At 41.1% G+C, this 27689-nt stretch overlaps 1 protein-coding gene across 1 annotated transcript; it reads left to right on the top strand.

The window, feature by feature from the left end:
• On the top strand, positions 1 to 27689 carry LOC111601992 (zinc finger protein 1). The gene is made up of 5 exons (XM_023318881.2): positions 1 to 500; positions 13606 to 13763; positions 13838 to 14551; positions 25258 to 27412; positions 27477 to 27689. The coding sequence occupies exons 1-5, from the start codon at positions 407 to 409 to the stop codon at positions 27668 to 27670; spliced, it is 3315 nt and encodes a 1104-aa protein (XP_023174649.2). The 5' UTR covers positions 1 to 406; the 3' UTR covers positions 27671 to 27689.

Below are 27689 nucleotides of genomic sequence, written 5' to 3'. Positions count from 1 at the left end.
TCGCGTCGGCCGCACACGCGCTGCTCCCCCACAGCGCTCAGAAGCCAACGCATTGGAAAAACAATTGTAGAAATCGCCGAGTCGAAAAAGTCAAAAGTATCTCAATCTGAACGCGCAACGCAGTGTGCAACAACCAACATTCGAAATTCAAACACAAAAATTAGTGCCAAAAATAAAAAGCCAACAAAAACAAAAATATGTTTTCAATCGGAATATCTAACAAATCATGAAAAGCCAGCCAGCCCCAATGGCCGCTACACGTGTGTGCTTTAGCAAACGTCTCTAATCGAACCCAGATCCAAAACACTTGACAACAAAAGCCTCCAATTGAACAAAACACACACAAAACTTGTGGAACACAGAAAGTGAAAAACAACAACAACAACAACAATAAAAAAGCATTCCAATGTTGTCCTGTTTGGCGCCATCGTCTACACGTTTTGGCCAAGAGGATAACATTATACAGCAGAGCATGCCATCGTCAGCCTTCTCCATGCAGTGTAAGTCAGAGCCAAGCAGAGATCAAAAAACATTTCAGCATCTTGCGATGAGTCATCAATTGTCTAGAAATTTATTTTGCATTATCAGCGCAATGCAATTGAACTTTGTCTCAGTGTGTGTGTGTGTGTGTGTGTGTGTCATCGAATTCATTCAACTTTTGCAAAACGCGCCAAAAGCCAATCAAATCTATGCCAAGCGCTGCTCAGTGTCAATGTCAAAACATTTCCAGGGAAACGCCGCCATTTTTCAGCAACTGTGTGGTCCCCCAAACTGAAATTCACCTTAAACGAGTAAGCGACACAGCAAAAAATGACGAAAACAAATATGAGTAAATAACAATAAAGAGTTAGTGTGAGAGCGAGAGAGAGCGAGAGCGAGAGCGAGAGTCGTGGCATCGAATTTCCTTTCGCTTTGCCTCCTACGCTCAAGCGCTTGGCTCAGCTCTTCGACTCGATCGTCGCTCGATCGCTCCTTTAGCACAGTCGACCACAAGCGAAGCGCTGGCTATGCAGGCGCTGCTTAATCACCTCCCAGCTACAGTCTTGAAAGTAAACACCTATGAGCGACACACACACACACACTCACACGAGGCCAGAAAAAAGGGCTTCAGCTAAAAAATCATTGAATTGTTAGGCAGAATTCGAAATGCTCTTATCAATGCTCTTAGCATTTGAATATTGAAAAGATATTGAATGAAAACTAATTGAATATGAATTAATTGAATTTATTTAATTATTATTATTATTATTATTATTATTATTATTATTTTTATTATTATTATTATTATTATTATTATTATTATTATTATGATTATTATTATAAATACTTAAAGATTCTCAATATTTTTTGGCTAAATGAGTTTAGAAATAAATATTGAAAATGTCGACAGAGAACAATTTGCATTGTTTGCCTTGATAGCATTAGCAATATTATTATTAACACTATTATAAATAGTTATATTATTAGTAAAGGAGTCTAAAAACTCTTGCAGAAAAGCTAGTTGAGAGCGAGTAAAACACTTATTATTATTCATCTCAGTATTAGTATAATTATTATTCAAAATACCTAAAAATGTTTCTGCATCAATTTGAATCAAGAAATTGCCTGTTCAACCATTTTTAATCGAATTGAAGAAAACTTTTATATAATTCTTAGTAATTGTGTTTAAATGCCCATAGTTAATAATAAAAACCAAGTCTTGGCCCAAAAGATTTTTATAAGATCAGAAATGGCTTTTCTGTACGTTTTAAGTTTTAAGAACTTAATGTAAATTTATCTTGTAGTTAATTGCATTATACAGTCTTCTATAGCTAGGGGGTTAAATTTATTATATATGCGTTAAGCTTTTCAGCTGCCTTACTTATTATGACCTATATGAGTTTATGATGTAGTTTAATAATTTGTTAAAATAATTAATAAAAACTAAATAACTTTGACATTTAATCCATAAATAATAAGTTTGAAAAACAGGAATTCAAAAATGTTTATTTAAAACAAAAAACTTTCGTAAATCAGTTCAAAAATCTGATTATTTGAGATTTTTTAATCAAACTTTTTGAATTATATAAATTTATCTCATAGTTATGAAACTCTTTATAAACAATTGTTTATGTAAAATATTACAAATTTACTTATTTTATATTTTTATTAAATATATTAAAGAAATATTTAATAATAAATATATTTAAGAATTATTTAATAATTAATTTTTTCTGATTATTTATTAGACTAAGTGAGGCGAGGGATATGCTGAGCAGAAATAGATACAGTTATTATTAATTATGTTTTCTTTGCAAGGAATATCTCGAATGCTTTTCAAGTGCCGCAGCTCAGGTTGCATTTACCTTTGCTATTTAAACTATTTCTCGCTTTTAGCTGAAGAAAAGTCGTAAAATATTTTTATTTATCGTATGATTTTTGCTGCGACCAATTGCAAACGCATTCGAATTTGATTTGTTGGCAGGCGTTGGCTGCGCATTGCCTTGGCCGAGCGTAAGATGCGATTAGCTGATGTAGGTTGGCAGCGGCAGCGGCAGAGGCAGGTGAGGTGTGGCAGGTAGGCAGCTAACAGCGCAATGGCTGAGCGTCAAGTGCTGGCGCCTCCTACAATGGCAACGTCAACGTCACCACCATTCACAGCACACATACAGCGAACGCACCACACACACCTGTGTGACATGCGCACGCGAACAGGTAGAACGCTACGAACTGTCTCCGTCTCCGTTCCACTCGCTGGAAACGCAGTTAAACCTGTTCGCATTGCTGCCAGCAGCAAATGGCAGCTGTTGGTTCCATTGATGGATTGTGGTTGCGTGGTGGGCATTTCCCATTCTTAAGTTTTCCATTTCGGCTTTCCCGAAAATCAAAACCAATTGACCAAACAGCCAATCCAAGTGTAAACAAAACATAAAACTGTCAGTGGGCGAAGCTCATCAACGCCCCGACTAAAGTGAAGGTGTTAACAAATGCAGCGCAGCTAGAAGAATTCATTTCAAATAGCATCGATTTTATTTTGAAAATGGAAAACGGAAAATGGGAAATGGAAGATGGAAGATGGAAACTGGAAAGCGCGCTACGAAAATGAGCTACAAATTTATGGCGCAATATCATTATAGCCACTGCCCACGTTCCTGTCTCACGACTCACGTCCATGTCTGGGTGCCCGTCTACACACACTCACACCCACACTCACACTCATATTCACATTCACACTCATATTCACATTCACATTTCAAAGCTGTGACAATTAATAAGCAGCGCTAAACATACGGATTAATTGCACATGTTCGCAGTGTAGGGCAAGGGAGAGGGCAAGGGAATCACTGCATAGCGAATAGCTAGAACGAGGGCAGTTTCTTAACTTGTCAGCTATTGCTTTGATTTATTAGCTATCTATATGATATGCCAAGACTTTTCCATTTACTATGATTGATTTCAGTGAAAGTGCTTCAAGAATTTAGAGAGATTTTCATTTTTAAAGGAAATGTGAAAACTCCTGAATGCAAAGGAAATCGCAATCTATTAGATGTTATAATAATATTGATATACCTAAAGATATACATATATACCTAAGTAACTTTCTAGACTAGTTCATTCATAGAAACCCACCTAGCACTTGAGTGCTGAGATGTTTGATATGAATTTTATAGTCTGGAAATTTATACTCCCCTTTTATATAGATATATAACTGGATTCTAGTTGATCTTCCACTAATCATGCTTAACTCTTTTCATATTTTATTATGTATTTTGCATACTGTCACTACACTGAAATAATTTATATAGCAACTTTTATGGCACAATAAAATTCGGATCATAATAGTGGCAAGATCTAAGAAACAACTCTCGCCTGGCCAAACAATAAATTATAATTTATGGGCATTTAAGTAGCGGCCCGTGCGTTGCTTTCCGTGTAAAGTGGGCAGCGTTGTAGGTGGAAGGCGGCTAAAAGCCAACAGACAAGAGCGCAGCTAATCGATCGATCAGGCACAGGTTGCCCCACATAGATAGAGAGCTAGGCACATGGAAGATACGCATACAAAGATACAGATACAAATGTATCTTCTACGCGTCTTTTTTCCGGTTGTTTGTTGTTCGTCTGGGCCGCCTTTTGATGTCACTGGGCAGCTGCGGCCGCGATGTGTATTAATCGCTGCTACATTGAAAACGCTGTTCGCTGCTCGCTACCGCTAGCTGCTTGCAGCTTGCTGCTCGCTACCCTCGCTGCCCGCTCCTCTCTATGCGAAACTCGTTTGCTTTTGGTTTTTTCGGGGCGTGTGTTTGTCGCGTTTCGAAATTGCTCCAAAATGTCATAAATCAAAAATTTTGTTAGCCCAAAACACCAGAGCTAAAAACCTGTCTGTCTCTGTGTTATCACCTACACACAAATTATGTATTTGGTAACGCCCCCTTCCGTCGCCTCACCGCCCCCGCCCCCGCCGACCGCCGACAGCCGCTACCTGGCATTCAGTCTGCCTCGTGCAACAGTAAATCATTGCTGAAAGCTTTGCTAATTTCTTGACGTCCAGCTTTATATTCACACATATGTGATATTAACACGATATTTGTTGTTTCTGGAAATTGTTGCTTGTTAATAATATTATGATTATATTTGTATTTACTTTTAACTTGACAGAATATTTTGACATTTTCGTGTAGTTGTTTCTCTAGTGGCTTAAGCAAGCATTCACCTTGCTTACCTACCTATATAATCTATCGATATATTTGTAATCGATATATTTGTTGCTCATAATAATTATTCGCAGGTTTATTTGACACATAGTTTGAAATTCTGCTTTTAAAATAAGTTTAATTTGATTAGCTGATATAATTGTCTGATCTATTTATCTAATTATCGATCAAATCTAGATTCATTTCATATTTATCGAATGTTATAATAACATTTTCTTCTCATTGCTATTTTTTGCTACTGTGATTTTAGGGCTCATTTGAATCGAATTTTCAACACACTCATATTTATCAATTTATCAATTTATCAATTTATCGATTTATCGATCTATTTATTTATTATCGATTGCTGTTAAGTAAGCTTCTCTATATTTCAAATGGACTACTTAAACAAGTCCTTAAGCCATGTTTGCAATTAACAATCATGTTTATCGATTTATCGACCAAGCCTTAAGTAATAACATATTTACCGATTGCAATTTCAATGCCCTACTTCGCATTTGTGCTTATATATTACTTTTAGCAAATCGACTACTTTAAGCAAACTACTAATTATCGATTTATCCATCCATCTATCGATACACATTTAATTTCCTTGTTATCGATTGTCATTTCTATAGTCTATTTACGTTTATGCTTCTGTATTTTTTTAAGTCGCTCGCTGAGCACATTTTTGCTACAAGCTCATGTCTATCGATTTATCGACTTATCGATTACCTACCTAATTTTCTTATTATCGATTGCCATTCCTATAGCCACTTCACATTTTGTGCTTCTTCATTTACTTTTTGCTATTGCTCGTTTTTTCATTAAGCAAATCCTTGGGGCATATTTTCAACACATACTCTGGACAATGCTGGCTCGTATCATTTATCTAGGCAGACGCTCGACTCGACTGGGCTTGCTACGCTGTTAATTAATCATGTTGGGATGTCAGTGAATGTCAGTTTTATATGCTGGTGCTGTCGGTGCTGCCATTTATATTGTTACCAGCCTCGTTCCAGGCTAGAGTCTCACGTTGACATACGCCAGCTCCTGGCTCCTGGCTCCTGTATAGACCTGAAGCTGCGTCTGGTAATCGAAATTAAACAAACTTTCGCCCAACTATTTGCGAGTGCCTGCTGCCTGCCTGCTTGGCTGCAAAATGATTAATTCGAACAGGCGCAGTTAATGCCTCAAGACAACTTGTTTGCTTAAGCACAGACACTAGACTGATCGTATCTAAATAGACGTGCATGGCTGTGTGTGTGCCTGTGTATGTGATAGTCTTATAACATTTTTGAGCAGCTGCCAAGTGCTGTTGCTCTCGAAAATACGTTTGCTATACAATGTTTATGCTGAGCGCCTTTAAAAAGCTCAATTGAAGGACTTCAAGCACCATAAATCAATGGCCAAAAGGTACTGAATATTTACTTTGATATTCTGCAACTGCTGTTGCTGCCGCTGCTGCTGCTGCTGCTGCAACCTGCCGCAGCTTTGTGCAAATTATTTGCCGCATTTTATTTTGTATCTTTTGCCAGGCAAAAATTGTTTGCCAATATTTTTTTTGGGCCCATTGCTGTTGCCTTTGTGCACACAATTGAAACAAAGATAACTTTGAAACAGTTGTAAAGTGAAAATTGCACGGAATGTTGCACAGCCCCAACCCCAGTCCCTGCCACAAGCCCCCGCACCCAGCCAGCGCTCATGCCCAGCGCCTCCAAAATGAAAAAAAGCTGCCGAAAAAAATGCTTTCTTTTTTTTTGGTTTTACTTGCTTATTTATTTAATGCCAGCCACACGACGAGACAACAACGCCCAAAAAAATATAAAAAAAAAAATAGATAAAAATAAAAATAAAAAACAAATTTGGCAAAAAAATATATGAAGAAAAAAAAGCAAAAAAACAAAAATCCTGGCGCAAACAAAGCGAATGCGACCAACCCAAAAGGTGTAGCCAAAGGGCTTGCGAAATTGCAACAGCAACTGTGGCAGGTGGGGGCGTGGCACTGTGCTGCACAGCAGCACAGAGTGTTACGGCTGGTTGGAGTCGATATTCAAACAGCGCTTAACGGTTGCCAGGCACAATTTAACATGTAAACGATTTTTGTTAACTGCTCCCAGTTGCCAGAGAGGCCAAGAGGCGGCAGTGGGCGGAGTGGGGCGTAGGGCCGGGGCAGTAGCTGCATGGGCTACACTCTGATTGCCGTTCAATTGCAATAAATTTCGCACAATTGCACAATAATTGTTAAAAGTTGAAAACAAACAAAAAAATAGTGCAAGGAAAATAAACAAAAGCAAAAGGGAAAAAAAAACATGAAATGCTTCGATGCATTTCATTTGAGTTTTATGCATTGCACGGCGCACAGAATTTATTATGTTCAAATATTTCAATTAGCTGACAAATTGAATAACAATTAATTTGTTCAAAGTAAATGAAATTATTAATAAACTCATATATTAGCTGAAAATGTTAGAAAATAATTTCATTCATCAATTTATTACATTTATTTATTATTATTTAATTAGAAAAGAATTAATTAGGCAATTTTGTTATATTTCAGAAACTAATAATATTTTTCTTTAATATTATTTATATTAATATTATTCATTATTATTATATTATATTAATTTTTTTTTATTATTAATTTTTTTTTTTTCAATTTTTTTAAACATTTAAAACTAAAATTTACTTAAATTAAATAAAGTACAAAGCATGCTTGAAGAATCTTTGAGGTATCTAAATATCCATTTTATGGTATATTGCTAAAGGAAACATATAAAATATTTATTCAATAACAAAAGGCGAACTCTGAGCCAATTGCTAATCTGAGTTGTCAGTCAATCCCCGCCAACTAGGCGCAGCTGTTGCTGCAACGCGCTTCCCCTTGAAGTTGGCATATGTGAATGTATTTACATATATTGCTGCTGCTTTACATGGGCACATTTAGTTGGTGTAATTGCAAGCGAACGCCTACGCAGCGAGCAGACTTTTTCAAGGTAAATCACAAAAATAGAGCGCAGCGGCAGAGCACATACACATGTGCTGCACGAACTGCGGCTGCCTGACTGAGGACACACACATGCCCAAGCAGCAGCAGCAGCAGCAGCAGCAGGAGTCAGTGACGGACACGGCTCGGTTGGCTATTAAAATTTCACACTCAGCAAAGCAAATGCTACAAATAAAATAAACCTGGCAGTCAGCTGAAGCAGCAGCAGCAGCAGCAGCAGTAGCGGCAGCTACTCGCAGCGCGCTGCACAAATAAATAAAAACCAAGTAAAGGGCAAAATGCTACGTTGGCTACGTTGGCTTCGTTTTGGCATCTACTCCCTTTGCATCGCTCGAAAGACTATTTATAGCTGCGAACATAGCGACGACTGACTGCAGCGACTCCATGCAGCACCTTTGGCAGTTCGCTTACCTAAGCCACCTTTGTGCTCGCAGGCACGCATACGCACACAGATGCCTCTGTGTATATACCTCTGGATGCACCTTTAAGTGCCCTATGTGAGTTCCAAATTTAGCACGCCTCGGCGATTATTACTTGGCATTTGAGTCGGGGTCTCTTGCTTTTGGGCATATGTTTCTCATATGCGGCTCAAGTGCCACTTGAGAACGAACGGACAGTCAGGCCAGGCAGGCCGTGAGACGATCAGCAGCACGCCCACGCTCACGGCCACGCTGCACGGCGTTGCCAGATCGTTCGGCATTGTAAACTTTCGCACGGCGTTCGATTTTTTTTGTTCTTCTGTTTCTAATATTCTGTTCACATTCCGTTATTGGAGCATTCACACCTAAACAATGGTCGGCCAGTTCCCAGCGGTTTACATTTACATGCCAATTAATTGGCAAATAAATAAATTAAGTGAGGTGTCGCTTACATTAGCCTAACTCCCACTCCCCCACCCACTCCCGCTCCCTGGGCTTATTGCCATCTGCCATTTGCAGCTAATTTTATGCAAAATTTATTTAATAAATATGCTAAAAACGTAGCCGAGCTGCAAATGAGCTGCTGCTGCTGTTGCAACGAGTTGTCTCTGTTTATAATTAAGTGCTAAAAATTTTATGTTTATTATTTACGGGCGGAGCGAAAGTAAAAAAAACCAACCCAGCCAAGCGATTGTCATTGAAAGCGGCGCCACCTGTCGGCCATTTGTCTGCAACTGCGTCAGCGCTTTAGCAACAACAATTAAACAATTAGAAATGTCTAAAGTAGCAACAAATTCGCTTACCTGAGTCGCAACAAAAAAGAAACTTGGACCGAGAAATATACAAAAAATGTGTAGAAAATGTCATCGGTTTACATTTCGTCCGGGCGTGTTTGACAAGCGCCTGTCATTGAAATATTAAAAACACTTTAAAAACTGACAGCCAAATGAGCATGAGAAATGTTCCATCGGAGGCGAGCGCTGCGGCGCAGGTAAAAGCTGTCCGCCAGCAACCGCCGACAATAAATTAAACGTGAGCAGCAGCAGCAGTGGCAGCAAAGTTGGCCAAATCAAATGAAACGAAATAAATAAATTTGCATTAGCCGAGCTTAGCTGAAAAATGTCTGGGCCAATAAAAGCTGGCAATAAAAAGCACATAAAATTAGTGGAACGCACAACAAGAGCCAAAGAAAGCCCCAGCCCCAGCCCCACTCCCAGCCACAGCCACAAAGGAATCTGTCGCCTCAGAGCGCGCACATATGAAACTTTTTTACTATTGATTTACGCTGTTTTCCCCCAACCACGTATACAAATTATATATATTATTTATAATAGCTGCCCCCTTTCGTTTCGGTACTATTTTGGGCTGCGCGTGTAGCGCACAGGTGAAGCAGCATTGACACCAATTCCTTAATTCCGATTCCATTCCATTTTCTTTTTGAGTTGGGCAATCGGAACCACAACAAAGAACCGCACGACATTTCATGTGCACCTCTCGCATGACAAGTCTAATATTATATTTATTTTATTGAGTTAAATGCTGCTGTTGTTGTTGGTTTAGTTTCACATGCTGTCAAAATATTTTGCGCCTCGCGCACTGTCACAGCATTTCCGACCAATTCTTCCACTGATTTCTTTCTATTCTGTTTAAAAGTTCATAAAACTTGGCACTTTTGATGGCAATATATTTAACGTTCACCATTCATTGCAAATCAACATTTGTTTATGTTTATCTAAAGCCAAAAGACGAAAAATGCATGCGATGTTAAGTAACAGCGAACTGTTAAGCTCAGTAGCTCTCCATGCCGCTAAATATGACTGTATATTAAAGCTTAAGTTCACTCTGTTAATTAACAGCGGCATGTTTAGGTAACTAGCTGAAAAAGAGCTGTTCTCTAAGATAGTTAGCTATAAATTACCAGCACTAAGGCTTATAGATAAATAAAAGCTAACTAAAAAAGCTGTACTCTAGCTGGACTTGGCTCTACTAGCTGTTAACAGCTAGCATAAGAAAAGGCTGTTTTCTAAGATTTTTGGCTATTATGCCGCTAAATATAAACGTTTTGCGCTTTAGAAGTGGTCTAGCCATGAAATTGTGTTCATAAAAGACATTCCATCAACTAGAAAATAGATTAAGATACATCAAAATCTTCTTTGATGGGCTCTCTAGTTCACCGTTTCTCTCTCTCTCTCTCTCTAGACTATATACATATAAAGTACTATCAATCAACTTCAATTGGCCTGCGTAAGCGCCAAATAGTTGGCTAGCAACAACAACAAACACTAAAGCAACAATTGCAGGGCAAAACAAACAAAAAAAATATTTGATGCGACTATCAAAATTCATTTGAGATCTATTTGGTTTCGTTTGTTTTTTTTTTCACATTTCACAAATTGAAATTAATTTGCAGACACTTTCAATACCGCTGAATCAGAAGGCAAATATGCATGCTGAACGCGCAGATACCCTATAAACTAGAACTGCACTGTCTAAGCTTAGGAAGTCGAGTTCAAATGAGCTTAAGACTCCTTAGTCTCTGGAGTCTGCTACAGCTGCTGCGCATACCCGTGTTACGCACTTTTAATCATTACAGGGTATACAAAATATAAGTGTAAAATGCGAAACGGCTTTTTCCACGTTGTGTTAATAATTTCTGTTATGAAAAATTGATTGAACTAAATGAGCTGGTGACACACTTGTTGAGTGTTGAGTGTCGCACACACACACAGACGCAGACACACACACAGACGCAGACACACACTCACACACACACACACACAGAAACCCCGCCATTATGTTGATGAAAAAACCCATAAAATTTGTTTGGTGTTTTAATATTCTGCTTTCTGTTGTTGTTGTTTCTCTTTGTGGCTCACATTTTTAACAACTTGCATATTTTATTAAGATGAGCGAATGGCCGACAGATTCATTTAATAAAAGCGTCATTAAACGAGCAGCAAGAAATAAATTTTCACAAAATTATTAACTGAAATGTGAACGCGACCAGAAAGTGCTGTAATACAAGCAGCTGTTGCCAGTTCTTGACTTTTTTTGTGGTTTTTCTGCCATATTTATTTATGCTTTTTAATGGCATTTAAAATGGGAGCAAAGTCGTGAGCCCTCATTAGAATGATTAGCCTAGGTGCTGGGGCGCTGGCTGGAAGACTGAAACACAAATGCTATAATTCCCAATTACTTGAGGCACTAAAGCTGCGTCGCCCGCATCTGAGTGAGACAGAGAGAGAGAGAGAGAGAGAGAGAGAGAGAGAGAGAGAGAGAGACAGGGCGAGAGAGTGTAATCAAATTGTATCTGAATCAATTAACTGCGTAATATCAATAAAAAGACAGGAATGTATAGGGAAACAACTATTGTGAAAGTGAAAATGCCAACGGAACGTGCAACGAACTCTGCGCTTGATTGCCTGGCACAAGATACAGATACAAGCATAGATATATAGATATAGATACAGCTGCGGCTACTGCTGGAGGCACAGAAACAAGGTATGCGAGCGCACAGACCCATTAATTTAGCTGCACATGTGAGTGCCCCTATGAGCGGCGTCTGTCTGCAGGCGGTTAATTGGCTTAAATTAAGGTAGCGATCAAATGGCAGCAGCAGCAGCAGCGGCAGCAGCAGCAGCGGCGGCAGCAGCAACAACAAAGACTCCCATTGTGAGATACACACAGCGAAACTCCATTTTGTACCTTGCAACGTGCCTGGGCCCAGTCGCAGATACAACAAAGTTGCTTATTTACCAAGCGGCTCGACGGCCATAAGTATCTCACACACACACAGACACAGAGACATTTACCATGTGTGTGTGTGTGTGTGTGGCAATTGGCTGACCCTCGGCATCGGCATCGGCATCGGCATCGGCATAGCCAGCGACGTCGTCATTGAACAAAGCAATCTTCGAGATACTTTTTGCTTTTTCTGTTTTTTCTTCTCTTTTCTTTACTTTATGATCTCCTTTTTCGCATGCTTGAACGCTTTTTTAAACTGATTAAGTCGACTCTTCAGCCAGTGCCACAGTGTGTGTGCGTGTGTGTGTGTGTGAAGACCGGTTCCAGTCTTTTCTTTTTCTGCTTTTGATTGGCGTATGAAATCATCGCCTTTTACGTGGAAACGTTGCGTGAAGGCAACCGCAATGGCAATAAACCACAGCTCGGTGGTGCAGGCGCTGGTGGCGGCGGCAGCGGCGGGGCTCTGGGGCTGAGCATTTGGGTTTTTAGCAGCGGTAAAGTTGATTTGCCACGAAATTAAAGTTGATCTCGAGCTGCTGTTGCCTGCAACCACACGGCATGTGCAGATCGCTCGGCGGCTGAGGGCCTGCGCCTTCGAGACTCGCTTGCCCCTCGCCCCAAGCCCTGCTCCACTTGCCTCACTTATGTGTGGCATGGCATTCAGGTCTTTGTGCTTATCGCCCATACACATCTCACAGTTAATTTGTTTTCATTAAAAACAAAAGCGAAGAACGAAAAGCGAAGAGCAGCTTAATTGCAAAATATCCATCTTAAGTTATTTGAGCAACATTTACGTTAATGTTTTGCAATGAACAATAATCAAAGCTGATAAACAAAAGCTTAATTTGTTGACTTTAACTTTTTTCAGTTATTTGTTTCGCATGGCGTACATCAAATTTATAAAAATAGTTTCCAATATATTTTCATTTCTTTTGGGAGCCTAACGAATTTATAAATTATATATTGTTAAATACGTTTTTAAGAATTATTAAGAATATTATTAAGAATAAGAACTCGTAAATAAATAGAAATATTTGTGTTTGTATTCACTTTAGTATTTCTATATATTTATATTTATTATTAACAGTTTTGTAATTAAAAAGGGCTTAAAGCTTAAAGCTAAAAAGATTTTCAATATCTTTTTATAAGCTAATATAAGCAGTTAATATTTAAAAAAAATATTGGCTTGTTAAATTAAACACAAAATATAGTGGGATTAATTTAAATAAAAAAATCAATAAATTTATAAAATTATAAAACATACATACTTATTAAAATATAATAAAAGAAAATTTTAATTTATTTTTAAATTGATAAAACACATTTTATGTTAATTCTTATAATAATAATTATTTAATCTTATAAGTAATTAATTTGTTCTTAATTTTTTTTAATTTATTAACTACATTAATATTTCTATTAATTTTAATAATATTAATGTTAATATTTTTTTATTTTAAATATTTTTTTTTAAATATTTTTTAGCAGTTTTTTATTTAAAAATTGTTTATTTTTATATAAATATCTTTAATTTTTTTTTTTAATTTAAAATAAAAATAGTATTTTTGTTGCAATTATTTTTCAGATTTTAATGTGTCTATTGTGAATTGTATTTTACATACATATGTATGTGTGTATATATATATATATATATATATATATATATATTTGTATAGTCGCTATTAATTATAGGCACTGTAATTCTCTCAGTGTATCAGTGTCAGTCTTAGCTCACTTTCGCTCTTCTCTGCTCCACTCCTTGCAGTTTCCTCTTTGGCCTCCAGTTTGCACCACCACCAAGCCCACAACAAGCCCAGCAATGCGGCTGCCAACCCAGAGCTGGCCAGCAGCGCCACAGCCAATGCAGCTGAGGACTGTTTGGTCAAGTGCACGCAGTGCCACAAGCGCTTCACTGAGTTCCAGGTGAGTTGAAACTGAATAAAAAAGCAACTTTATCCTTAAGACTGTTACTAAACACGACACTCTTTCGCCTCTAGTCCTTCAGCGAGCACATTGCCAACGAGCATCCGCATGACAAGCTCAACTATGAGGCGCATCGTGCGGCCGCTGAGGCTGCGCAGCCGGAGAGCGAGGCGGAGGAGGATGAGCAGAGCAATTTGAGCAGCAGCAGTCGTCGCTATGCCAAATCTCCAGCTACCAACAACAACAACAACAACAGCGAAACAGCAAAGAATCAAAATAACAACAACAACAGCAACAGCAACAGCGGCAGCCATAGAAGCCAGCACTCACCTCTCTGCTCACCAGTTGCAGCCACGCCCAACGATCTGTTTGCCCACCTGCCGCATCCACCGCCGCAGCTGCCCGCCCATCTGCACGCCCAATTCATGGCCGCCGCCGCCTTGGCCATGCAATCCGCCCGATCCGCCAGTTCACCCAGCCAACAGCAGCAGCAGCAACAGCAGCAGCAGCAGCAACAGCAGCTGCAACAGTCGCCGCAGCTGCAGCAGGCCTTGCTGCTGCCGCCGCCACAGCCCGGCAGCAACAGCAGCGTCGGCAGCAACTCCGCCTATGACTTGGACTTGAGTGCGCCGCGCTCCACCTCCAGCCCGGGCTCCACAACGGGCGACCTCGGCGCCGCCTTTGCCTGCATGCAGTGCACCGCCGCCTTCGCCAGCAGCGAGCAGCTCGAGCAGCACCAGCTGCTGCACTCGCCCACGGGTCCACAGACCACACAAAATGTGACACAGGTGAGCTAAGATCTTTTAAATAACTAGAACAATGTGAGATGGGGAACTACTGGTTCAAAAGAACTTTTTGGCTAGTTCAGCTCACGATTTGAACCAACGAAGCTCTTCCTTTCGACTACAAATTTTAGCTCAATTAACAGTTCGATATTTGCTTGGCTTGTAATTGACTTTAGTTCAAATTACCTTTTGCTATTTTGAACTAGTTCATTTACAGAATTGCTTCTTGCAGTAGTTCCTATTGCTCTGATTGCTCTTAGCTCTTAGCTCTTAGCTCTTAGCTCTTAGCTCTGAGCTTTTAGCTCTTAGCTCTTAGCTCTTAGCTCTTAGCTCTGAGTTCTTACTGAGCATAAATATTTAATTTTCTGAGCTCCTCCAGATAATCAAGTTCATTTGATTGACAGTCAAAAGAGCTTTATTTATTTTATTTGCACTCAATTTGAATTCACCTAAAACGTGCGAAATATAAGTGAATAACTCAAAGTTTCAGCTGCCTTAAGGACTTTGCCCAATCTAAGCTTTAACTTAGACAGACAGAGATGCCTTTAGCTAAGATATATATCTTTTATATATACATATATCACTTTTTATAGCTACTATATATATTTATATATTCTGACTCAGCAATCGCTGAAGTCGCCCGACTGATAAAACCATATTTCTTATAGTCACTTTGCTTTGCTTGTGTTTTATGCTTGGAATGGGTTGAAGTTCATGTTGAGGGATTGAGCGCAACAAGCGCGAGTTACTCATGAGGCAGATCCATGCAACCCAACCACCCCCGCCAGCCGCTGCAAGCGACTCCCTGTTAACTTAAGACTCCCGCTCAAAGCTGATCAGCAACACGCACAGCATTCGCCTCAGTTGATCTTTGAGCAGCGCACATTGAACACAATGCGCAGGCTTTGTTCGGCTTCTTCTGGCTCTGCTGCTTCTTCTTCTTCTTCTTCTTCTTCTTGTTATTGTTGTTGTTGTTGGCATCGCATGTGAGCGGAAAATGGGCAACGATAACGTAAGACGGATAACAACGGTGCCAAGCACAGCGCCAACCTTATGAATATGCCCACGTTTCCTGTTGACACAATATGCATTATACATATATATATTTTATAAAATATATTGAAAGCAAATGAGAAAATAATTAAGCCCCAGATAAAGTCTAAAACACTTGGGACAGCCCAGTTTCGTTTTGTTTCTTTTTTTTCCCTACATTTATTTTTTCTTTGTAGTTTTTGTGAAGATAACACATATGTGGACTTGAGGTTGAGGTTGCTACACTCAAGAGGTTTTCTTTTCGTGGAATTAAAAAGATTGTGTTTTTTTCTCTCTACTGCTGCTGCTTACGTAAAGTTTATCAGCAAGGCAACAACAAGCGGCAGCAACAACAAACACTATAAACTATGATAAGCAACACCGTCACAATAAAAAAACAGAATAGGCACAAAAACAAGCAAACTGAACTGGCATTAAATAAAAACGTAGGCGTTTACCAAAAAACCACACACACAGATACACACACACACACACAGAGCACAACAAAAAGTATTATCAGGGGAGCATTGGCTACGGCCAAAAAGAAACCGAGTGAGATACAAGCACAATGGAGTGAGATAGCAAGTGCGTGCGCCTGTCACACTTTGTGGCGGCCTATCATAAGGTCTGAGACACACACACACACGCACACAGGCACATATATAGTATATAATGGTATATAGAGTCTGGCGTGTCAGTCACACACTCGTAACTCCCAATTGTGCAGTTGTTGTTGCTGTTGCTGTTGCTGTTGCTTGTTGTCTTGGGCTGGCCATGTGATAAGGTATTAAAATAAATGTTGCTACAGACGGGCTCTGATAAGACATACTAACACTTACGGCCAACCCACTCCAGCTCATATATATATAATAATAAAAAACACAGAGAAAGAGAGTGGAAGAGGCAGAGGTAGTCGCTGGTCTGCCTAAGACGCCCAGCGATAAGCAGCAAGTTGTGCTGGCAGGGTGGGGCACACACACGCTTGCACCTTGTGGCGTAAGGCAAGAGCCAGCGGCTATTAAAGCCACATAAATTATAATTTTGTTGCATTTTTTCCACTTCTGCTCGCCCAGCCACAGGCAGTCAACGCCCCCATCAGGCACAGCTCATAAATTCATATGTGGCTAGTTCGCCTAACTTTCCTTTTTTTCTGCTACTTTTTTGGTGCTTTTTTACCTTGCTGCAAGTGGAGCTGAAATGAAAAAGTTGATTACACACATGTATGAGGCTGAGCGGGCAGTTGTTACAGTAAACACTGCCTGTAAGGGACAGCCAGAGCACAGATCATTTGGGCGAAAATTCAGATTAAGCTAAAAGGTGCTTAAGGCAGTTTAGGGAGCAAGGGGGTTGACTTGAATCAGTCTATAATATATATTATATATGATATTTGATGTATAATATAATATATATATTTTATGATATATTAAATATATTATAAAACTCACATATGCTGGGGTGTTCATTAAAATAGTAGTGCTGCACTAAAAAATAAATAGTTGCTCACTCTTAACTTAGAATTAAATGCAAAGAGAATTATGAAAAAGTCCCGTTATTTCGGTCAGATTTCATAAATTTATATGAATTTGAAGATTGAAAATTGATTGTTCATAAAAATAGTAGTGCTCGAGGTAGGCAGTGGAAAGGAATCAGAGGAAATCTAATTGTGTTCAATATATTACAGACTTTTAATAATATTCGGGTTTAATTCAAATATTGGAAATAAATCTGTTTTAAAAGGAGAAGTGAGAATGACAGAGGCACCTGCTCGCAGGTTAGGCTAAAAGCTGCAGCTTGGATCAAAGCAGGCAAACTATATATACATCATAGGGCTCTCAGATATATACTCAAAATTTAATAATATATAAACATTTATTTTTAACTAAGCAAATATTTTCTAAAATTATAAGATACATAGAAAGCTAATATAGAAATTCGAAATTCTTTAAAAAATAACAAACATTTTTATAAGTTTTTTGCTGTCTTCAAGCAAAATATCTGAAGTTAAATAAATTTGAAACAAATGTTATTTTTGTTAAAATATTGAATATGGAAATGCTTCAATTATGACAAATTTTTAAAAGATAAAAACAAACGAAAACTTGTTCTATTATATGACATTAACTTTTATACAAATTTCTAAAATACATAGAAAATAATTTCTATGTACATCATCTCATGTTCAGCTTAGGCCAGGTTCACTGTAGCAGCTGCATTTTTTTGCCGTTGCCTTTCTTTGTACAACTCACTGGCATTATTAATATTTACCTAAAACCCATCATAAGCAGCGGCTGCGTGCATCAAAAAGCTAATAAAGCTGCTCGAGCTGGACGGAGATGTGGGAGGCTGAGTTTATTAAGCCTTGGCGCTGGCCAACCTGTTTGCACGCAGCTGTGGGGGCCGCGCACATAATTTACGGCTTTGTTAATGACATTTAAACATTGAAACACAAATGGCAACAGGATATTGGCCAACACAACATTGGCTTGACACATTGCAACTATGGCCAATGCGCATTTATTGCCATATTTATAATTGATGTGGCCGGTGCGGGGCTGGGCGCTGCGCTTTACACGTGTATAAGCGTATTAAATTATTATGTGTGAAAACAATTAATTATGCAAAAAGCAATACAGCAGCACCAGCAGCAGCAGCAGCAGCGGCAGCAGCAGCAATCGCTGCACAAATTGCTCATTATGGAAATCACGCACATAAGTAGGCAACACTTTTTTATGGCAGCTCTTTCGCCCTGGCCAATAGCAATTGTTATTGAAAAGCCATTTAAATTGGCCGCAGACTTTAATGTTAACAACGTGCAACATTTTGCAGCAAAGGTCAACATCATTAACGGCCAGCCAGCAGGATGGACGCACATGAAAAGAGACAGACAGATAGAGAGAGCCAGCGAGAGTTGGCCATAATTGTGGAGCAAATGGCAGCACATAAATTATTGGTCAAAACTCAAAATAAATAAAACCAACTGACGGAACTGGCAAAGTTTCAGCGAGTGCCGCAAAAAGTGCAGCAATTAAATATTTGCTTAACTGCGCCTGCACGCACACACACACACACACACACTCACACACTCACACACACTCGCAGTCGCAACTTTTTGGCCACAATTCATTTGGGTCCGTCCACCTTTCTGGCCACAACAAACTGTGTCTGCACACGAAACATTTCAAATTGAAAAATTATATGCACTTTAGGTGACCTATGTAAGCCCCTCCCCTCGCTCCAGCTCCACTGACAGCGTCGTCTCGGCGCCATTCGCCACTTGACGAACAGCGCTGAAAAATTAATAGCAATTTATTTACTCCGCTGCCGCGCAGCCAAGCCCATTTCCACAGTCATTTTCCGGACTTTTTTTTGTTTCTTTCCTTTTTTATTGTATTTCTCTCTCTCTGGCTGCGCCTTTTCGACGCAAAGTTTAAAAATTATTTGCAATTAAAGCAAACAAATTAAAACACAAAAAAAGAGCCTGAAATATTTATAACTTTTAAGCGCTTGTTTACAAATAATGAAAATTTATTGAAATTTATAATGCAAACTTTGCAGCATTTCATTCAAATTAAATTTATAATATATATATATATCTTATAATGTGACATTGATAGATTTGTAAACGTGGCTTAAGATCAGCTGAACTAACCGGTCTGCCGGTCTCACGATTATGAACCCAAATTCAGTTGGAAATCTTTACTTCATCAGATCTCAGATTTGTTGTCTCTATAACGTCCGACTCCAGCTCATTAATGTCATTAAAAGCAGCCAATTGCTGGAAATTCCGTTCCCAGAATAACTTTTTATACTTCCGCAACAATGCCTAAATACCTCACGCCCCCCCCCCTTCGCTCTTCCTCTCTCTCAGCACCTGCCCATTTTTTACCAAAACACATGCCACGTTATTTTCCCCCAGGCATCTTATACGATTTTCCATTCTTTCTCTTAGCAATAATTTTCATTCTCATCTGCTCACGGGACTTGGATCAACTTTCACCGTGCGCATCATAAATTATACAGCCTCGTGTGTGTGCGTGTGTGTGCGTGCACTTTCTGCTGCTCACATGAAATTTCCCAGCGACATTTCCCTTGACTGGCACAGCAAGTCCCGTGGGTATATTCTCTCTTTAGGCGTTTATTGTGCGGTTGAGCCGCATGACGTATTTAATGAAGTTCGCGGGGAAGAAGGAGATAGCGCCAACGTATAAGACACTACTTAACCGTTTAAAAGATCTTATTGGAATCGAGCATTTCCCTTGGCTTGACCATTTCCCAATAAGTGTGCAAGCGTAAAAATATGAAATCATCTCTGAAGCAGCTGTTGGCTCCCAGACGAGCCATTTGCGAAGGCCTTTCATAATTTCTTTTTCCTTTTCTTTTTTGTTTTGGTTTTCTTTTATTTTATTAATATTGAGATTTCCTTTGATTTAAATACAAAATCTCGCTGCAGCTTTTTATCAAAAGTAATAAATTGTTTTTATTTATTTTGCGGCAGCGGCGGCGGCGCCAAATTTATGTTTTCCTAATACACAACTAATTTCGCATGCTTAGTAGAATTTTTTCAAGAATACATATCACATGGGTGTGTGTGTGTGTGTGTGTGCCTTTCCAACCCCACGCACAAATTGAGCAAAACGTTTTATTTATAAACAATTAAATTTGATTTGTCGTGCGTTGGCAGCCAAACTAAATGAAATTTCTTTGAGTTTCCGTTTGCTCAAGATTTCTTTTATTTTTATTTGTATTTTGTTATTATTATTTCTCCAGCTGCAATGCGCCATAAAATATTGAAAAATGCGACAGGCCAAATATAAATTGCCAACGCTTAAAAGTATTTTCCTGTTAATCAATTTTAAGAGAAGAAAAGCGAAACAAGAAGAAAAAATTAAATAAATATATAAATGTATTTCTGTTCGATTCGTTTTGGCCAAAGAGTAAATGTTAATGAACTTTTACCACGAAATACACTTAAGCAAATATGAAATATTTCTGCCCGGGTCTTATCTCCCTCTCCCTCTCTCTCGCTCTCGCTCTATGCCTGTATATAGGGCGCACCTCTCCAGGCTAATCGAGCGAGTTCAAAAACCCTATATGGCATGTCAATCTACTGCTACCTAGGCAAAAATAAAAACACTTTCGATAACGATAACCCCGATCGAACCGAACTCTCGTGTGCCGATTCACTCTACTAGGCTATACTAGGCATTATCTGTTCGCTTCCTCCTTGCCTTCTCCTCCTCCTCCTCCTCTTCTTCTTCTTCTTCTTGTATTGTGAAGGTACGTCAATGCTAACTAGAAATTCATTCATTGCTCTAATCAGACACAGCTTTATATATATATTAGGTATATATAATTTATTTCTGTTTTCTTATTGTTGTTGTTAGCACAGATAAGCCTAGAAAATTGGGTCGCAGTTGCTATAAAGCAGTTAGACATATATTATTAAATGTTTTTGCTTAAACATTTTCGTTTTGTGGCGTCGTTAATAAATGTTTTTGTTTCTTTCGCGCTCTGCAAGCAGAAATGTGTTTAGACTGACCTCAAAACAGGCAACAACAGCAACAAAGCGACAACTCGAGCATGTCGCTTGTTGTTAATTTTGTTTATGCTCTGCCAGTGGCGACAGGTGCGCTTCTCTATATATATATATATATAAATATATATATCTATATTATCATATATAGTATTCAGATATATATATATAGACGTATTTCCATGCTGACGGCGGCATTTTGTCAAGTTTTTAGCGGCCGACAATTCTTTTGAAGATGTCACTTTAAAAGCTTGTTCGCGCGCCTGCCCCACCCAGCGTCGCCCTTTTGCTTTAGAGCCAATTATGTGCGCTATTATGGCCAAATTCTCATGTCACTCAATGCATCAAATACTCTCACAAATTAGCGGTGTGTCTACCACACACACACACATCGCTTCTTATATACGTATATTTTTACTTTTGCTTGATTTCTCTATTAGAGCACTTGGCGCTGTCGCTGTATTCGTATCTGTCTTTTGAATTTGGCGCCCACCTACGTTGCTTTATAATTATAGCAAAAGGCTACTGTCGCCTGCAATTAGCGTTGCCGGACCTGCTGGACGTTCTCTTGCTCTCGCAATGCCTTTCTCTTCCTCTCCCTTTCTCTCTCTCTCTCTCTGTCAGCTTCGTTTAGCTTGATTTGTGCTTTGAAACTGCTGTGTGGGGTCTGCTGCACATGGCATACGATTTCCGGCAAAATTTTGGTATTTTCGGCTTTTACAAGAAATGCCTCTTGGCTTGATAACAAGCCAACGAGAGATAAGCAATGGGCGCTGAAAATACATGCATATACTATGTTTGGGTGTGCGTATGGTGCTTAATGAGCAACGCTCGTGTATCAATGACATCATGGCTGAGAAACGCAGAAGGCTTAAGGTACACACGCTCTTAATTGGCTGTGCCATGAGGCATAGAATTCAGTAGAAATTAATTAGACAGTTTCAAAAGCAAAAAAACACACACATGCACACACATGCTTACATATGTATGAGCATATGTAGTTTAATGGGTAGCAAGCAGCTTTTGTTTCCAATCGAATTTTAAACGCCTATGCGAGCTCTGTCAGAGTTAGAATGAGACAGAGAGAGTGTAAGAGAGAACTTATAAATAGACGCACGTGTGCGTAGCTTATCTTGTAGCGCAAAGGTTACAATGTACTTAATAAGTAACTTATACTATTTTCGAACGAATCGATTTCCTAAGTCCGCCAACTGGCACTTGAGTCAACGGAACATGAGTTGTTGTTCCACTTAGTGCCAGGGCATCTTTGTGTGGCCACTATTAACGAAAGGTAGCTACAATTGGTATTTCCGTTCGCAGCGCATGACGAACACTAATAATAATAATAACAACAGCAGAAAAAAATGCATAAGAGTCGCGCTGACGCATGCAGCCAAGCTGTCGCTTACCTTCTGTAAAACTGTACGCCGCGGTATGCGACTGCCATTTTATTTTACATTTAATTGATAACAATAGAAATAATAACAAGAGCGTTTGTGCGACAACAAAGCGTGTTAATAATGTCCACACTGTACTTAAGCAGAGGTGGGCGTATTTACTCTTTGCTCTTTCCACACATTGCTGTGGCTTACGTACACACACACACACATGCATACACACGCGCGCACGCTCGTAAAGGTGGAGAGACAAAGAGAGCAATAGCGTAACTTCATGCCGTGAGTAGGAGATGGCAACAGCGATAACGAGTTTGGCTCTGTGAGTGTGTGAGCGCAACAGGTAGCCGTTGCCGTTGCCGTAGCCGCAACCGTAGCCACCATGTTGAAGAGCATGTTAAAACTCGTTCGCTTAGTTCGCTTTTGCTTTGTTTTCTTTTGTGCATACATTCGTGTGCTCGCTCTTGCTCTTGCTTTAGCTCTGGCAAATGGCGACTGTTCAGGGTTGTGTGACGTCAGCGCACAAGTCAAAATTTTTAACAGCATTTAAAAGAACAGGTAAAACAACATGAATTAGCCATTCGCACCCTGCCCCACGCCACTCATAACTAGCGGAAGCGGAAATTTATGTTGCTTCTGCGGCTCTTCCGCTCCATCAGCCGACGCCAGCCGGCGCTCACATTTCACTCAAAGCGAAAATCGAATTGTAGTTTAAAGTTTTTCACTTTGGAAAAACAAAACAAATGTTGATGTTGATGTTGTTGTTTTTTAATGTGCAAACGGCTGTTAAACAAACAAATTAGGCCTGAAACTGGCCGCGCGTAATTATTGGGCGTATTTCAGTGTTTTTTTTCCACTTGCTATACAAATAAACACAATGTCACCGTTAATGTACAAACTAATTAGGCCGGAGTGCAACCGTTAGTTGGGACTATTCTACTGACCCTGAGCTCCCGTATCCCTCTCCATAGGATTGTGATCTCATGTCAAGAGCTCATTTATAAATTGGCTTTGTGCTGAAATTATGACTAAGAACTGGTCACACTAAAGCACACATACACACACAAGCCATACACATACTCATACATTTGTCTGTTAATTGAAATTCATGCAAAGCTGCTGCTGAGTAACCTATCAAAGTCCAAGCCACACAGTAAGAACGCACTCTCTTAATTTGCGAAGATAGAGTGCGCGTCATGCAAGTCAAGGCTTGGGCAACGACAAAGAGCGTTACGGTTATATGTATACAGACAGATTTGATGGCGTATTGAGCAGACACATTCAAAGTTGATGGCTGATAAAAAGGTGCTGCAGCGGCACCAACGACAATGTCATGAACTTTACAACAATAACAATCTGGCATGTTTTATATATGTATTTATTTATAAAGAGCAACAAATAGCTGAGGTGAGCTGCACTGCAGCAGTAGCAGGAAAGTTCAACGGCAGCGTGTAAACAAGCGTTGCCGTACAGACAGAGGTGGGGCGATGGTACGGTGCAACACGTGTTGCCATATGTTGGCCGAGTGAAAGTGCCGCAAATCTTTCAGCGCGCTGGCTAAGTGGAGCCGCCTGTCAGTCAGGCGGCTTGCGCTTTCATTTTACTGTGCACCTTTCCCAACGCGGCAGCAGAAACAAAGTTGCATTTGATGCGTTCAATTTGTTGCCAAACAATTCAAAGACAAACAAACGCATTCGCTTTTGATTAGCATCAGCTGCTGAAACGATACGATACGCTATGATTTGATTTGATTTGATTTGTCTAGAGCTTTAATTCTATTTTTCCGATCGACTTTTTGTTTATTTCTTCACTTGCCGGCGTTTGTTGATGTTTATGTTTCCAATTCTTATTGGCGCTTTGTCGCAATATTTTCCATTGAAGTTTTTTTTATTTTTCAATTAGTTTTCATCATACCAAACGTGTCGTGCACTCGACACTCGCCACACGCACACAATCGGCTACTTTTTAATTGTTGCTTTTTTGCTTATCTTCGTTGCTTTGCCTACGCTTTCATCATCTGTCCACACATGCGTAAACGTCTCTATGACAATTACAAGCTGACTGCTAGGTTACTTCGATTGCCACAATCCTTTGCCAGTTTCTTCAGTCTTCTTCTGTCGGTTGTCGTTATAATTTCGTGCTTTGCATACCCCGCATATTGTTTGGTTTTTTAATTAAGTTTCAATTTTTTTTGTGTCAGTTTTGCGTTTAGGTCATTTAATCAGCTAAACTCTTTTAATCTGCTTGCCAAGCAACAGCGCCACAAGAAATCACATTTTTTGTTGTTTTTTTTGCGTTGTGGTTTTTGGTTTTGCTTTGCGGGCCTTGAAACAAACGAAATCCCGTTAAATTTCAAACAGCACAGCAAAACAAATAAATACACACGTTTTGTTGTTTTAAACAACTTTTATTACCTGTACGTCGGTGTGTACGTTCGTTCTGCAAATGTGTGCGTACCAAGTCTCAAAATAAAAAGCAGGCACAACAATAACGACCAAAGCAACAGCAACGGCAACAACAACAATGTCAACACTTGAGCTACTGACATGCAGGCTAAATGATATGCTAAAGGAGCGCCAACAAGAACAAGTGAGCGCGAATGAGAGCGACAGAGTGCATGGCCACTCGACGGACAAAAGCTGCCCTGTATATAATTGCACTTGCGTCTCATTTGAAATTGAATTACAATTTTGTTTGATTTTAAATTTGAATGTATATTTAATTTATTTTATTCCCTCTACTCATTGCAGACCTGCAAAATATGCCACAAGGCCTTCGCGAACGTGTATCGCCTCCAGCGGCACATGATCAGTCACGACGAGTCGGCGCTGCTGCGCAAATTCAAATGCAACCAGTGCGACAAAGCCTTCAAATTCAAGCATCATCTGAAGGAGCATGTGCGGATCCATTCCGGCGAGAAGCCTTTTGGCTGCGACAACTGCGGCAAGCGTTTCTCACACTCGGGCAGCTTCTCCTCCCACATGACCTCCAAGAAGTGCATTAGCATGGGCCTCAAGCTCAGCAACAATCGCCAAATGCTCAAAACTCTCGACAAGAATTCGAACGCTAGACGTTCGCCCTCAGATCAGCAGCAGCAGCAGATGGCGGGCAAGCGAAAGCTGCCCGAACAGGTGCTGCCCAATCCCATGAACTACTTTGCCGGCGAAGTGCAAAGCCCACCCACTGCTGTCAACGCTCCCGCGCCCTTTTATTCCAACTACAATGCCATGAATGCGGCTTTGTTGGCATTCCCGAATGCTTTTATGGCGGCCGCGCTGGATCCGCGCATGCATCCCTACAGCATACAGCGACTCTTGGAGCTGACTGCTGCCGGGCAGCAGCAGCAGCAACACCAGCAGCGGGAGGAGCAGCTGGAGCAGGATCACAGAGAGGAGCAGAAACTGTATGAGAACAGCAAAGATGATGATGAGACGCCCGATGAGCCCAAATTGGTTATGGATTTGGAAGAATCGGAGCCCAAGCCCACGGCCAGCCCTGAATTGCCTGTCGCTGAGCCAGTTGCTATCGATGTAGGCGTTGTCAAGCAGGAGCCCAGTCGCGAGCCGACGCCCCCGGACACGCCCAAGTCCATCAAAGTGGAGCACGAGGAGGAGCTGGAGGCATCGACCGTGGAACAATCGCGTGCGCAGACACCTCAAGCTCTGCGCTGCAGCCGCTGTGCCAAGCAATTCAATCATCCCACAGAGCTGGTGCAGCATGAGAAGGTGCTGTGCGGCCTTATCAAAGAGGAGCTGGAGCAGCAATACCAACAGCAACATCAACAGCACCAGCAGCAGCAGCAGCAGCAGCAGCAACAACAACAGCAGCAGCAGCAGCAGCAACACCAACAACAGCAGCAACAGCCACAGTCGAGCTTTGCTCTGCTGCCGTCAGCTAGCGATGCGGACGAGGATGAGGAGGACGAGGAGGAGCCACGCCAGGATTACCATGCTGGCGGCAGCGACAGTGGCGAGCGCAAAGTGCGCGTGCGCACCGCCATCAACGAGGAGCAGCAGCAGCAACTCAAGCAGCACTACGCCCACAATGCGCGTCCCAGCCGGGACGAGTTTCGCTTGATAGCCGCCCGCCTGCAGCTAGACGCGCGCGTCGTCCAAGTCTGGTTCCAGAACAATCGTTCACGCGAACGCAAGATGCAGAGCTATGCGAGCAACGGCGAGTCCGCAGCTGCAGCTCCAACAGTGCCGCAGCCACGCGCTGGCGAGGATCAGCCGCTGGACTTGTCCGTCAAACGTGATCCTTCGCCGTTGTACGGCTTGTCATCACAGCAGGCAGCTGTGCTGCCCGCACCCGCTGACTTTCAGGAGTCCATGGCCATTAATCTGAGCCGCAAGCTCTCCGGATCGGCGTCCATGTCGCCAGCTTCGTTGTCGCCCTGCTCGGGCGCCTCATCGCTGCAGCAATCGGCGGCAGCTGCTGCTGCCGCTGCAGCGCTTTACTTTGCGCCCCCCTCGCCGCCCAGCTTGCACGAGTCGGCGCCCGCTTTGGCGACGACGCACAGCGCAGCACCGCGTGGCCAGGCATTTGCCGGGCTGCCGCCCTACATGCTGCCACGCCTGCCAATGGAGGCACTTTTCCAGATGCGCCCCGGAGGCGACTATGCGCCCAATCCGCTCATGAACAGTATTAAGCTGCCCGACTATCGCGGCACCAGCCTTAGCCCCGGCGGCTCCGAGAAGCGTTCGTGGCGCGACGATGATTCGCGCATCTCGCACGATGATGACTACGTGCTGACCAGCGGCGGTCTGCTGCCGCCCAAGCCCAAGCGAGTCAAGGCCGAAACACATGGCCATGCGGGAGATCCGGACTTGCCCTTCGTCTGCGATCAGTGCGACAAGGCGTTCGCCAAGCAGAGCTCACTGGCGCGCCACAAGTACGAGCATTCCGGTGAGTCAGAGCTTTGCACAGGTGCGGCATAAGCAGCATCAGCTAATCAGTATTCCATTTGTAGGTCAGCGTCCCTATCAGTGCATGGACTGCCCCAAGGCCTTCAAGCATAAGCATCATTTGACGGAGCACAAGCGTCTGCATTCCGGCGAGAAGCCATTTCAATGTTCCAAGTGCTTGAAGCGCTTCTCCCACTCGGGCAGCTACAGCCAGCACATGAACCACCGTTACTCCTACTGCAAGCCCTACAGGGAATAGGTAAGCGACACCTCAGTGC

Source organism: Drosophila hydei, unplaced genomic scaffold (genome assembly GCF_003285905.1).
Source record: "Drosophila hydei strain 15085-1641.00,03,60 unplaced genomic scaffold, DhydRS2 tig00008119-arrow-pilon, whole genome shotgun sequence".
Lineage (NCBI taxonomy): Eukaryota > Metazoa > Arthropoda > Insecta > Diptera > Drosophilidae > Drosophila > Drosophila hydei.
The sequence above is the reverse complement of the archived record's forward strand: the minus strand, read 5'-3'. Positions and strand labels throughout refer to the sequence as shown.

What these genes read in the sequence shown, in the direction of transcription:
- LOC111601992 (XM_023318881.2), top strand. Translation starts at nt 407, where the DNA reads ATGTTGTCCTGTTTGGCGCCATCGTCTACACGTTTTGGCCAAGAGGAT. An exon ending in GTCAGCCTTCTCCATGCAGT is followed by an intron (nt 501 to 13,605) that starts GTAAGTCAGAGC and finishes CACTCCTTGCAG; the next exon opens with TTTCCTCTTTGGCCTCCAGT. An exon ending in CCACAAGTACGAGCATTCCG is followed by an intron (nt 27,413 to 27,476) that starts GTGAGTCAGAGC and finishes TTCCATTTGTAG; the next exon opens with GTCAGCGTCCCTATCAGTGC.